The sequence below is a fragment of the Indicator indicator genome, chromosome 21 (genome assembly GCF_027791375.1).
Source record: "Indicator indicator isolate 239-I01 chromosome 21, UM_Iind_1.1, whole genome shotgun sequence".
In the NCBI taxonomy this organism is placed as follows: Eukaryota; Metazoa; Chordata; class Aves; order Piciformes; family Indicatoridae; genus Indicator; species Indicator indicator.
In genome coordinates, this window is record NC_072030.1 from 10166102 (window position 1) to 10179622 (window position 13521).

General features: G+C 44.0%; 2 protein-coding genes and 2 non-coding genes across 6 annotated transcripts in view; all 4 read left to right on the top strand.

Moving 5' to 3' along the window:
• Positions 1 to 6412, top strand: part of DENND2B (DENN domain containing 2B) — a 56104-nt gene extending 49692 nt beyond the window's left edge. For all 3 annotated transcript variants that reach the window (XM_054390559.1, XM_054390560.1, XM_054390561.1), the window contains 6 exons: positions 863 to 1040; positions 2094 to 2135; positions 3017 to 3128; positions 4113 to 4352; positions 5281 to 5367; positions 5711 to 6412. In XM_054390559.1, coding sequence (XP_054246534.1) covers positions 863 to 1040; positions 2094 to 2135; positions 3017 to 3128; positions 4113 to 4352; positions 5281 to 5367; positions 5711 to 5745 — 694 coding nt within the window. In that variant the 3' untranslated portion in view covers positions 5746 to 6412. The remainder of the gene's footprint in view (positions 1 to 862; positions 1041 to 2093; positions 2136 to 3016; positions 3129 to 4112; positions 4353 to 5280; positions 5368 to 5710) is intronic.
• Positions 6413 to 8688: 2276 nt separating this feature from the next.
• On the top strand, positions 8689 to 12010 carry RPL27A (ribosomal protein L27a). Its single transcript, XM_054390546.1, has 5 exons — positions 8689 to 8766; positions 9089 to 9152; positions 9703 to 9778; positions 10572 to 10746; positions 11833 to 12010. Exons 1-5 carry the CDS (start codon positions 8764 to 8766, stop codon positions 11959 to 11961), a joined length of 447 nt encoding a protein of 148 aa, XP_054246521.1. The 5' UTR covers positions 8689 to 8763; the 3' UTR covers positions 11962 to 12010.
• Positions 10137 to 10268, top strand: LOC128974258 (small nucleolar RNA SNORA3/SNORA45 family). Its single transcript, XR_008489307.1, has one exon. It is a non-coding gene; the product is annotated as a small nucleolar RNA SNORA3/SNORA45 family (small nucleolar RNA).
• Positions 11059 to 11190, top strand: LOC128974259 (small nucleolar RNA SNORA3/SNORA45 family). The gene has a single exon (XR_008489308.1). It is a non-coding gene; the product is annotated as a small nucleolar RNA SNORA3/SNORA45 family (small nucleolar RNA).
• Positions 12011 to 13521: the final 1511 nt, after the last annotated feature.

Sequence of the window (13521 nt, forward strand, 5' to 3'; positions counted from 1 at the left end):
TGTAACAGTCCAAAATCAAAGCTCTGAAGCGGAGGGCCTGCCTTTGTTCTCTTGATGCTAAAACTAACTTGGTAATGATGCTCCTTTATTTTTAACATTTGGAGACCATGTGACTGTAAAAGGGAATCAGATTCAGCAAGGGAAGGACAATGAATGTAAGACATTTTCTATGAATGATATCAAGCCTTAATGCTTAGGGAATACCAATGTGTATTTCAGAGTACTCTACTGAGAAGGGTTAATACCTTTTATCACTACAGCTGGTCAACAGCCCAATTAAAATTTGCTCTTGTTGCAAAAATATACAAACTTTTTAAAATGTCTTGCTTTTACTAGACTTCCTTTGGAGTAAGTATTATTAGGGTTTTTTGTGGGTTTTTTTGTTGTTGTTGTTAATGTCTGAGGAGGTTTTCTTTTGGATTTGTTCATTTTGTGCATTAGTGCTTGACATAAGAACATTGGTATTATGCAGTTCTACTACTGACATGTTTAAAACAGCAAAGAACTGCAGTTGCTTTTGGATTTTAAGCATCATCCAAAGTGTCTGTTATTGAGTACTATTTGGAACATTAAACCTGGTCTTCTAGATCAAAGGGTCTCCTCACTGCTATAATGAAACAAATTGATTGTAGCTTTTTACCTTTATTTTCAAGTTACCTAGAGGCAAGCATGGGAGGAGAAACCACACAGTATAATACAGAGTGGAAGGGACTGAAAAGGGACCCAAGCTGCCTGAAATTAGAAGTGATAGATGGGCAGCCCCTCGAGGACTTGCATTTTAATGTGCTAATTTTATCAACAGGTGGTGGTTGTTCTGGAAAAAAAAGAACCTTGGCTAACGTGGTTGTTCCTCTCTCTCCAGCACTCTCTCAAGCTGCTCACATGCCGTAGTAGCCCTGCTGTATCCCTTCTCCTGGCAGCATACCTTCATTCCTGTTCTGCCCTCATCCATGATTGACATTGTGTGCTGCCCAACCCCCTTCCTGGTGGGACTGCTCTCCAGCTCTCTGCCTAAACTGAAGGAGCTGCCTGTAGAGGAGGTAGGAGTTGGCATCAGAATTCTTTGCCTAAAGAAAAGCTGCCCTCACCCTGGAGAGGGCCTGTGTTCACACATAAATTCTCACATCTTTAATTTTGAATGTGCATCTTTTTTTTTTTTTTTTTTTGCCTAATTCTCACGGGTGACTGCCTCTTGGTAAAACCACTGTAGTAGGTTTAATTTTCTCTTTATCCCATCCCTCTTCCCATACCTGGCACCTTGACAGAGAGAAGTGGGTGTGTGGGTGTTAACCTGGTCAATAAATACATATGATGTAAATATGCTGATTTGTTCTGATTTTGTTGTGCCTGGAACAAGAAGAGAAAGACATGAAGTGCCATCTGCTAAGACAAATACTAATGGTAATGGAAGTTGTGTGTGAAGCCATAACCAGCACAGAAAATAAAATCTTTAAGGCTGCTGCCTTTTTTTTTCTGTTTTTCTAAGACTTTGTTAGTATCATATTGGAAATCAAATGAGAGTCATATTTAATCAGCTCTTCCAGGAAAATACCACCAAAATACTCAAGTAATTTTTTAATAAAGTTCTCTTTTCTTGTGCTCACTTTCAAGGCTCCCTGTGCCTCTGGCCCATGTGAATCTCTGCTCTGCTTTCCTCACACTTCCTCAGCATTGCTTCCTCACAAGAGCTCTGTCTGTTAGCTTTGCTGCTTCATCATCATGAATATTTCACACCCTTGCCCTTTGGAAGCCCTGCTGCTTCAGATGATACTGATGTCATTAATCCCCTCTGAAATTTTTCATCTGTACCTTAACAAAAATGATTGGCAACAACTTCCTTGGGCTTAAGAAAACAAGGCCTGCCTAACCATTTATCTGTTGTATCTAACTAGGATAATTTAGATGCTGAACTCTAAAGAAAAAAATCCTTCTTGTTCTATAAATCACACAATTTCTTGTTTCACAAGTAGGAATTTGATTCATGTTGAGGCTTGGGATCATTCAGATGATCTTTTGCTATTAAAAGGCAGACCACAAATGAATGTCTTCTGTCACTTCTGATATATTTCACTATAGTATTTGCTTTTCTTTAGGCTTTGATGGTTAACCTGGGATCTGATCGATTCATCCGACAGGTAAAGTACAGCTCAAAATGTTACCAGGCAGGAATTATTATGCAGTGGGAAAGAGACGAGTTTAAAAAAGTGCTTGTTTTCTATTTCATCTGCAAAAGGGATCCAGGCTGTGACTGTCAAATCAAGAACTGTATTCACAGCACAAAGATATCATCCAAAAATAATAGTCTTGCTAGCAAGAAAACTCTCACTTTTGGAGGTGAAGAGGACAAAAATTGCAGTGGAAAGTTGCTGAGTGAGAGAGGAAAGGTGAAGATCAATTTAATGTGGTAGGAAAAGCAGAAGCCTTGTAAATAGGGAGATGAAGGCTCACCATCTGATAGTAATGTGGCACTAAATGTTTTTAAAAATGCTAACAATCTGCAGGTTAGATGAGTAAATTATCTTGTATTATTCCCCAGAAGAAACAGCTGGTGAGAAATAGTGGTTCCAGAGCTAAAATTCTTGTCTAGTTGCTTTTGCTGAACAAGCATTAAATAACATGAAAAGAGAACAAAGGGAAACCCAGAAAACAAGATATGCTAGAACATCAGTGAAAACAATTGTACAGAACCAAAGAAGCTGCCTAAAACCAACTAGAACCGCTGTGTGTACATGTAGCTAGGCTTGGCACGGTGTGTATGTAGTGAAAAACAGCTATTTGGACTCTGTCATGGAAAGAGCTGATTCCAAGTTTCTGTATGTTTACCATGCTCTTTGGATTATCGTTCTTAACTTTAATCTCATTAAACATGACAAATTTTGCTTAGAAATATATGACAATTGCACATAGGTTTTTCATAGCAGATATGAAATACTTCTGAATTTTAAACTTTGCAGAAGTATTTGCTGTAGTTGCTGCATAGATTACTGTGACCTAAATATTTTTTTTCCTCTGTCAGATGGATGATGAAGACACACTATTACCTAGAAAATTGCAAGCTGCTCTGGAGCAGGCGCTAGAGAGAAAGAATGAACTGATAAATCAGGATTCAGATAGTGATTCAGATGATGGTAAGTTCATTTGGCAATGGGGACTTGCATAAACACACATGTAGGCAGTATTTTGACTTTCCATCCATGAGAAATAAAGATGGAACTTTAGTACTCAAATACTTTTTGCACCATCAAAGATAGTTTCTGAACACAGAGGGAAAGGGACTGATACCATCAACCCACAGTAACCCATTGTCAGCAATCTGTTTTAATTTCTTTGTAAATGACATGCACTCCCATGAGTACCTCTACATCTTTATGCACAAGTTTGCAATTAACTTGGCCCTGATTAAATCCAGATAACTAGATGTGCTTTGGGGTGTGTCTGAGTTTGGAGCTGTTCTTGGTGTATTCAGGGGAGAGAAGCAGGTACCTCTGGAAAATAGTTTCAGTGCAACAGGGACTGTCTTTCCTCTGAAGGTTCAGGTTTCTCTCCAGCAATTATGCAAACAGCCCTGGGTGAATGTAAATGTCTGTGGTTAAATGGTATGAAACAGGCCCCTATTCAGTTTTTGAAATTTATTTCTAGTGTTACACGTGTAAAGCTGTTTTAATATTTCAGGAATTACAAACCCCCAAATTCTACAACATACCCTTTTTGATCTCTTCTTGTTAAAGGCTTATTATCCCCAGAAAAAAAGCTTTTATTTCTGAGTATTCAGAAGCCTCTCAAGAAAATTTACTCAAGAGTTAAAATATGAGATATGATTTTGATAAAACACCCACAAATTTTTTAATATCTGAGCTCTTTCCTGAAGGCTTGTATTTCTCTTTGACTCTTGGATATGAAACACCAGTTATGTAGACTGGTACTCCTGATTATAAAGCTGTGACCCTTTTGAGTGTATATTCTAGCCTGCAGGGAGCTAGTACAACTGCTTTCAGTCATAGCGTGGCATTGTTAACTTGCCAGATGACAGTACCTGTCCCCCATGTGGATGACAATGCTGACAGCTCTGGCAGCAGCTGATTTTGGTGTCTTATTGCTGCCTTGTTTTGCAGAATGTAACACCCTGAACGGATTAGTGTCTGAGGTTTTCATCCGATTCTTTGTGGAGACAGTTGGCCATTATTCCTTGTTCCTAACCCAGAATGAAAAAGGAGAGCGTGCCTTCCAAAGGGAGGCTTTCCGTAAATCAGTGGCCTCCAAGAGTATCCGTCGCTTCTTGGAAGTTTTCATGGAATCCCAAATGTTTGCTGGCTTCATCCAAGACAGAGAGCTGAGGAAATGCAGGGCAAAAGGTAAGGGTGGGTTTGTGTCCCAGAGTGTGGTGGTTACTCCTGCTGGCACAGGTCCCGTGCTGGGGCTCTCTACTGTCAGGGGCAAGAAAATTTGCCGTCACTGACAGATCTACCCAACACTTTGTCCACTTTGTGTGTGCTTCAGCTGGGCTGTGGTGGTGGGCACACAAAGGATTTACCCACAACATTCACCTCTGAGCGCTTCGAAACACTCGACACGATGGGAAGGGTGCTGCCCATCCCCGATGGGAACCTGCTCAGCGATTGCTGCCGGGACTCGCCGAACAAAACCTAGGCAGGAGAATCAATCCCAGAGCGGCCACGCTCCGCGCCGCCGCCAGGGCCCGGGGCCGCCGCCACAGCGCCCCCTTCAGGACCGGCGGCTCCCCCTGCAGGACCGGTCTAGCTCAGCCCGCCCCGGGGCCCAGTGGGTGACCGGTGCCGTAGGGCCGTGATAGGGTGGCGGCCGTGACCGCGCCTGGCGAGAGCTGGAAGCGAGGCTGGGGGTGTCCCGGCCGTGCTGGGCAGCAGTGGCGGCAGGCCGGTTTCCGGGCTGCAGCAGTTGAGCGGCGAGCCCAGTGCCGGCACGTCCCGTAGCCTGAGGCGATGCAGCAGGTAGCGTGGCTGATGGGAGGGCGGAACGCGCAGCAGGCCTAGGCGAGGACGGCCCTGCACTCAGGGATGCTGCGGGGAGTGCAGGCCATATGCACCCCTTCGCTTTCCATCCCCGAATCAGTTACCCTCACGTACCGTCGGGGGCTCGCGTACCTGCCTTAATGCCATGTGAAACGGAACAGTCTCTTGCGGTAGGGGATTTTAGTGTTAGAGACACGGGGCTGCAAAAGTACAAGGTTGAGACTGTGCAAAGGTGTTGGGGCAGAAGTTTCAGCCCAGCCCGGCCCAGCGCCCTTGTCTCCTCTCTTCACAGGGCTCTTTGAGCAGAGGGTTGAACAGTACTTGGAGGAGCTTCCAGACACAGAACAAAGCGGAGTAAACAAGTTTCTGAGAGGCCTTGGTGAGAAATTATTTACATGTATTTTTGATTGTTTTTTTAATTTAAAAAAGCCTTATCTGAGGTGAAATTAGATAGTTTCAGTGTGACAGAAAATATGAAAACAGCGAGAGCACACTTGAAGCTGACAAACCCAGATTTAATTATGATCCCGGTCAACACTTTCATTTGGGGGCAAGGGAACCAAAGAGAAGAGGGAGGCAGCTGACCTCAGTATTCTGTTAGCTAGCTGTCCCTGCTGGCACTCTACAGCAGTGACAATACAAATCAGACCCATTTGCTGTGTAACTTTTGATTGCCTTTGGCTTTCAGCAGATAATAGAGACTGATGGTGTGCTCTCTTTAGGAAACAAAATGAAGTTCCTTCACAAGAAGAACTAACTGCTTTCTGCTGAAATAACCAACCCAAAGACTATGTATGATGCTGCACCTGAGACAGCTGCAGTGATTCAGAGTTGGATGTGGGAGGAGAGTGGAGCAAGCTGATAGCAGCTTTAGGTGACAACTGACGCTGTTAGTGTGCCAATGATGGCTCCTCTGAAAGAACTTGTACATAATGTGCTGTAAGCTTTTGTAACTGATTTTGTAATGAGCAAGGAAAACTGTGGTAAATATTTGTATATTCCTGAGAATAACAGGTGCTTTTTTTTTTCTTTAGTATGAATTGAGTTATGCTTGGTGCAAAAATGAATAGCTGATTATGTGCAGCTGACTGTCTCAGCAGAACCACTGACTTCATGGGGTGTTTGTGAGAGCTACACTGATGCCTGGATACTGCGGGGGTGAATGAACTCGGCTATGTGGGAGAGGTTGTACACATGGAGGCTGCTTTCATGTGCCAGAGTCATGGGCTTGGGTTTAATTTTTTTTCCTAATTAATTTTCAAAGAAAGATAAACAACAAAGTAACTTGATAATAAGGTACTTGGTTCACAATACAAAACTTCCACTGGGTTTGAATTCTGGTCAGTAAACTACTTGTAATCCATTCTGCACTAAGACTGCTAAACCTGAGGGGATCTCAGTTCTTTGACATGCAAGCTGCAGCGAGTAGGTACAGTACATCCTTTCCTAATGTATGTATGGTTTTTAATAAAGTCTGTAAATACATCTGGTTGTTTATATTCATTGCAAGCGTCTCCAGTTTCTGATGTTGAGTAGGTATAAAACTCGTAACTCTCCTGTGACTATTAAAATGAATTTGTAATTAAAACACAAACTGGTTATTGAGAACCAGTCTTTCACAAGGTTTGCTATTTCATAACATGTAATTTGATGTTTTTTTCCTCAACATTTTTCACTAGGGCTGAGAACAAAGCATTTTATATCCTTACCCTGTTAACTTTATCCTAACAGAAGCATCTCAAAACATTTTACTTTGTATGGGTAAGCAGCAGATTACTTTCTGCCATTGTATCATTGATACTGCTCTTGAACTGTAGTATTGTCAGCTTGGTTTTGCACTACATTGGTTACATGATCAGAGTAGATTACTCTGAAGAGCTTGTAGCAGACAGCCTCTGCCCAAGTTCTTGATAAGCTGGTCACCTACATATCATCAGTCTGCTTTTGCAGCAGTTGCAGTCTGCTTAGGTGATGCTTCCATTTCTGTGAAGGCTCTTCAGTGCAGAACAGGAATGGTTAGCTTGCCGTGCATGGCCTTCTGCACTGCTGGGAATGTTTCCCAGGTACCACATTCATCGACGAGATTCTGTGTTTTCGCTTAGTCTGAAGAAGAAAATGTAAAATTCTTGAGTATACTTGCAAGTCTGACAGCTAAGCAAAGCCAGCTCAAGTTTCTTCCTTTTAGAAAAACCAAGAAAATAAACACTGTGTTTTTATTCATTTGCAGCATGATTTATTTAGGCTGGTTGAGGCTTGCGCAATTCCTAACCTGACAGTGGTTCTGGTTTGCTATCAGCCTCATAGAGTAAAATCGAGGGATTATTAATTAAAAAGGTGAAGTAATTTCCTTGTTTTTTTTTTTTTTTGCAACTCCCTCACACATCATATACAAAAGCTTCTGAAGTGTACATGGGATTCAATGGAAATGTAATCAGTCAATTTCCCAGAGTTTATATGCAGTGAGTTCCAGATGTAGTTCTTTATAGAGTTGAAGGAGTAACATAACTTGCATAGGTGGATTCTGGCCATTTTGCAAACAATAACTGCTGGAAAAATATACAGGGAAATGCATCTCTAAAGAAATATACTCAAGAAAACGACGGCTAAAGCATCATTGTGCTAGAGTTACTACAAAGGCCATGAAAAAGCCACCGACTGCTGATGTACAAGGGTGTGTCGCCCATCTCCCACACCAAAGCTGTTTTCTTCTATCTGCACTTTAAAAGTCTTAAGTGGAAATATTTTGAACGTTTTATCAACACATTCCAGTTCTTGTAATGTGAACTAGAGGCCAGGACTGGACAAGGGGAGATGTTGCAGCAAGTGTCTTGGTCCTCTCTGACTATGCTTATAAAACAATTCTTGTGTTATTCCCAGGTCTGTGTTTGAAAGGATCAGTGTCTTATTTTGCCTTCTGTATGGTTAAAACTGATGGTGTTCCTGCACCATGGCACATTATTTGTTGCGCTACGTAACAGAGAAGGAAATCCTTAAGAAACCCAAATCTGGTCCTAAGCCCCAAGTTTTAAATCGGTAAAAATCTGTTTAAAGCCTTACGGTATAAAATACACACTTGAGAAACACTCCCCAAGAACTGTTACTGCATTGCGGCAGATGGCTGTGTTAAAGAATATTTTCCCGTTGTTACCGCTATTTAATAAAGTGACCAAGCATGTACATCTTCCTCAATTCCTTCCTAAATCCTCCTGCTAGAGATGACGGAGGGAAATTAGTTGTACCTGTAGTTAAGAGGAAGCAGTACTTAACGCGATCTGCTTGCCAAATTCCCCCCGCTGTCCGGAGCTGCGCTTGCACCGTGCTCAGCGCAACGCGGGAGGGCCCGGCAGAGCTGCAGCAGATGATGCTGTGGGCGCAGCCCACAGGCCGCTGTGTCCCCTAGGGAAGCCATAGATGATTGGTAAGCGGTGCTGGCGCTGCAGCTAGAGCCAGGAACCCCCTGAAAAGCTGGCGGCCCACGCTGGCCGGCCGCCGGCTCCTGTCTCGCTGCAGCGGTTCTGTCCGCCCTTCGGGTGGCTCCGCCTTTACCCGCGGACGGCACACACTGTAGCCCCGCAACAGGAAAACGTGCTCACACCGCGCGGTAGATCTCGCGAGACACAAGGCTCAGTCCCCAGCCCATTTCGCGAGACCCAGCGCTGGCTCCAGGTGCCTGAGTGAAGGCTCGCGAGAGCTCGGCCCTGTAGCCACCCCCGGGGTGTGTTCTCCCGCTCTCGCGAGGGACGCGCTCTTTCTCTTTCCTGCGCACGCCGACAGGATGGTAGGTGCTGCTGCCGAGGCTCTGCCGCGCCGGGATTGCGGGAGCCGCGGCTGCTGCCCCTTGCTCCCGCGGCGGAGCGTGGCGGGGGGAGTAGAGGGAAGAGGTAGAGAAGGTGCTTCTCCGGAGCCACGGCCTGCTCGGGGAAGCGGCAGGGGAGAGCGGCGCGCTGAGGCCGTTTGGGGCCGGGCCGCCATGTCGCCTGGCTGCGTTGCCGCTTAGGAAACTGCGGCCTCGGAGCAGCGCCGGCCCCGGGGGAGGGTGGGGGTTAGACCTGCTTCATGTTCTCCGTTCTGCTCACAGCCGCTCTTGCGCTTTTCCGCAGCCTTCCCGACTAAGGAAGACTCGGAAGCTGAGAGGACACGTTAGCCACGGCCATGGCCGAGTTGGTGAGTGCGTCCTCGTCGGTACCGCCCTACTGCTGGGGGGGTGCTGCTCTCCTCGCGGGATGCAAAAAAACATGACTCTTGAGTGCGGGATCCCGCGCACACCGGGTAGTGAGCAGTACGGAAGGCTACAGCGTGTGAGTGGTGCGCACGTTGTGAAGCCAGATACCACAGTGATGGGCTGATTAAAGTATTGCACGTTCTTTAAGGCCTCGCTGGATTTTTAACTTGGCATTGCTCAGGCAATAGATACTGGTTGTGTGACGTCTATAGTGGTTTATGGGACAGTGCTGTGTCTCTGAGCATTCTTACCTTGTCACCTCGTTTGTGCTCACATTCATGTCTTTATGTACTGTAAGATAATGAGAGGCGTGCTATTGTTATTTCTTTTTAATCCTGCAGAGTTTTCAGTTTGCTCATCTTCTGAATTAATCTCAATTAAGCAAGAGAGGATGGAATCAGAATCATTAGCCTAAATTGACATTGAACATGCCTTTAAGGTTAAGCATGTGTAATGTTCTTAGTGTAACAAACTTAAAATTTCTCATTTTAGGCAAACACAGGAAGCATCCTGGTGGGCGTGGTAATGCTGGTGGTATGCACCATCACAGGATTAACTTTGATAAATAGTAAGTTTACATTTTTAATGTATACTAGCAAAATATCTTGAAGTAGAAACAACTGAGTTCTGCATGTGAATAAACAAAATTCTTTGCAATCCTCTGTATTCTGATATGAAGTGTGGCATCATAGCAACAGTCAACTCATGTCCCCGTTTACCCTAAAATCAAATGCCTTTCCACTTCAAGCAGGTGTCTTGTCTTTAAGAGCTCTGTGCAGCATTTAGTAAACTTGACCTAACTTATATGTTACAACATAGTCCCTTCGTAGTGATGCACACACAAAATGTTGGGTAAATTTAAAATGTTAAATCCAAACTGTATCCTATTTAGCTGCATACTGTAAAGGTAAGGGACATTGTTTATTGCCGAGACTAGAGTCACATCTGGACACTGCCTGTTGTCCTGGTGTGCTAGAGTGCTCGAAGAGTAACTACTAATCTATGTTCACTGGCTGTGACCATACCTGACTCAGTCAGTCACCAGGTTAGTGATAAGAGTGACGAAACTCCTTGGATTCACAGAATTGGGGTTGCCCTGGGACTACAGTGCTGCTAGAGAGTTAGCAGTGAAGGGAATTGTGAGTTTAAGGAACAACAAACTTCAGGAGAGTAATTTTCCTTGGTTGAGACACTAGTGTTGTTACACTTAGATACTGCACATATTAATACAAATAAAAGTAAAATGTGACGTTTTGATTACTTTGATGAAGTAAGAGGCTTGCTTTGCTGTTAATTTGTAGTGCTACTTGTTCAGGATGAATTAAAAATGTGATCTAACGAGGAATGTGTTTCTTTCACAGTCACCCTGGATACTTTGGAAAAGTAGGCATGAGACACTATCACTTGAAGAGGAACCAAAAGTTCTGTCCAACTGTCAATTTGGATAAGCTGTGGACACTTGTCAGTGAACAGACTCGACTCAATTACGCAAAAAACGAGGCTGGCCTGGCCCCAGTCATTGATGTTGTGCGCTCAGTAAGTTTCTGCTCATATTCAAACCTGCAGTTCTTGATCGCTTCGTGTGTAACACTTAGCTTTGTGTATCCAAGTAGGAAAAGGGTGAACTGCAAAGAAGCTATAGTTTTTCAATATTTGTAAACTTCAGAGGACAAGTATCTTGGCATATGAGTAGTTACACAGCTGCTGCATCTTCTATAAGAACTTTTTCTCATGCTTGTGTGTGATGTGGACGGGGACATCCCTTATTAGGGAAGGTGGTGAAAGGTTCTTTAAATCTTACTGAAATCGTGTATAAAAATGGGGCATTTACATAAAGTCATCTCTAATATCGAGACTAGAGTCACATCTTAACATGTTTGATTGTCTTGGTGTGCTATAGTTCTCGGACATGAACACCTGATCTCTATTCACTGGCTGTGATGGCTCGTATCTCAGCCAGCCACCGAATCAGTGACATGCATAAGTCTTCCAAGTGGATATGTTCTGCCTCCCAAACTAAGATAAGCTGTGTTGGCCAGTTACCCTGATTGATGACTTCAGCAGCTGTAGCATTTATGGACCTCGGGCTGTGATTTTCTTTTAATGTAAAGGACAGAAAATAAATGAGTGTTTCAGTGGTAGAGAACAGCTGTTGCTGTGAAAGCTTGCAAAAGGTTTGGCTGTACATTTAAGAGGTGCTCTGTTCAGAAGTACCAGTCTTACTGGTCAAGAGCACTGACCAGAGTCGTTGGGTTAGTTAGAGAATCTTAGAAATGCAGCTAACTGCTCTCCCCTTCAGAAAAGTGGGGAAAAGTTGGTGACTTCTACCACATTTTACAGTGTTTTGTGTAGAGGGAGTAGTGGGGGTGGCAGGGAGGAATTCCAGCTTCTGAATTGCAGGAAAAGTTTTTGCAGTTCCCACTATCCTCTGAGCAAGTGCAACCCCTCTGTCATGCACAGTGTTTTTTCATTCATTTGTACCAGTTTTGTGTTGGGGACAGATATGGATGGGGTTGTGGTGATTGTTTTTGCTTTTAACTGGTGCATGCTAAAAGACAACTGGTTTTGAATACAGGAGCCTGCAAGCTGATATCAAACACTTAACATGTTTTCATTTTCTAGGGCTACTACAAAGTCCTGGGCAAGGGGAAGCTGCCCAAGCAACCTGTAATTGTGAAAGCAAAGTTCTTCAGTAGAAGAGCAGAGGAGAAGATCAAAGAAGTTGGTGGTGCCTGTGTGCTTGTGGCATAAAAAAAAGCGCCTTTGTTTTGTTCGAATTTTTTGAATAAAGGCATTGTGTAAAATACGTTGATTTACTGAAGTTTCTGATTTTTTTATTTTCTCAACTTGTGTAGACACTGTTCACACTTAAAGTCTTGTCTGCTTAGTTACTTCTGGCAGGTTTTGATTTGTGACTTGACTATTTTTCACTGTCTTAAGAAATTGCCTGCCTCCAGGGTGCAGCATTTGGTATGTACGAATTACAGAATTGTTAAGGTTGGAAAAGACCTTCAAGATGAAGTCCAACTGTAAGCCAGCTACCAGGACCACTCAACCATAGCTATATGCTTCTTGAACACCTCCAGGGATGGTGTCTCCGCCAGCTCTGCAGGCATCTCTTTCAATGCCTTACCTCTCAGTAAATAAATTTTTCCTGATGTCCGATCTATACTTACCGGTAGGTGCCGCGCCCGGGCAGAAGCACTGGGAGCGCGCCGGGAAGCGGCGCTGGGCCTCCCTCCCTCTCCATGGCATCGGCACCACGGGCTCTCCGCTTCTGCCGCGTTCCCGGCGCCGCCTTAGTCCCGCCCCGCGAGTGTCACTCACGGCCGTTGTGCTAGCGCCCTCCCCTCACAGCCAGCGCCCTTGGAACCGGTCGTGCCGCCTCGGGGCTCGGGCTGCTCTGCTGCCCGCTGGCCGGCACGCTGTTTCTTGGGGTAAAATACTGGGCTAAGAGGGCTGAGTAATCACAGCCTATGTGCATTTACCGGCTTTAACAAGAAACTCCTGTGAGGATTGATTGGAAGCCCCCAGGACGGCTGTCCACAGTGGCTAAATAAAGGTTCCTATATGAAATCAGGAAAAATCAACACTGACTAGCTTCCTAGATGTAAAACCTCTTCCTTTTTATTTGTTTGGGGTTTTCTTGGTTCTGACTGTTTTTTTAGCTGATAGACATACTTGGGGAGATAGGAATATTTTATTTGTATTAGATGTTTTCCAAATTCTTGGCAAGTTACAATACTGCTAATGAAGCAATTCTAGGCAAAACTGGTAGAGTCAATGTCACAACATTTTAAAATGTAATGAGCTTCCTGTACTAACATCCACATCTAATGGAAGAAGTTACAATAAAAAGAATTGGTTATGTCTGAGAAAAAGGAACACAGGAAATTGAAAGCCTTGCACAGAGAGTTTTATCCCTAAAACACAGAAATGATAAAATTAGAAGAATGCATCATTACTAACTTCCTTTGTGTAAATAGACTGATGCTTTACTGGAAGTGCAGTCTTGTGATATCTGGATGCTTCTCTTATTTGTGTTGAGGTGGCCTTTGCCTTCCCAAGGCCATGACTTATCTTTTGGTCCGGAGGCAGCCCCCCATACTGCCCTCAGCAGGAAATTTTAAACCCTTTTTATCATCCTCATCCTTCCTGCCAAAAAACTTGTACATAGTTTCACATGTTATGCAGAAAGCCTAAGTTAAAATGTATGGTAGCCTACTTCTGCTCACTCAGCCACAGGTTTGCCCTCTATAGTGATACAACATTTCCTAGTACTAGGCTTTGTTTGTACTGATTCTCTGTGCG

Bases quoted from the DNA above. Each gene is read 5' to 3' on its own strand.
- RPL27A (XM_054390546.1), top strand. The intron at 9,153-9,702 runs GTGAGTGCGTCC...TTCTCATTTTAG, and splicing joins CCACGGCCATGGCCGAGTTG to GCAAACACAGGAAGCATCCT. The intron at 10,747-11,832 runs GTAAGTTTCTGC...TTCATTTTCTAG, and splicing joins TCATTGATGTTGTGCGCTCA to GGCTACTACAAAGTCCTGGG.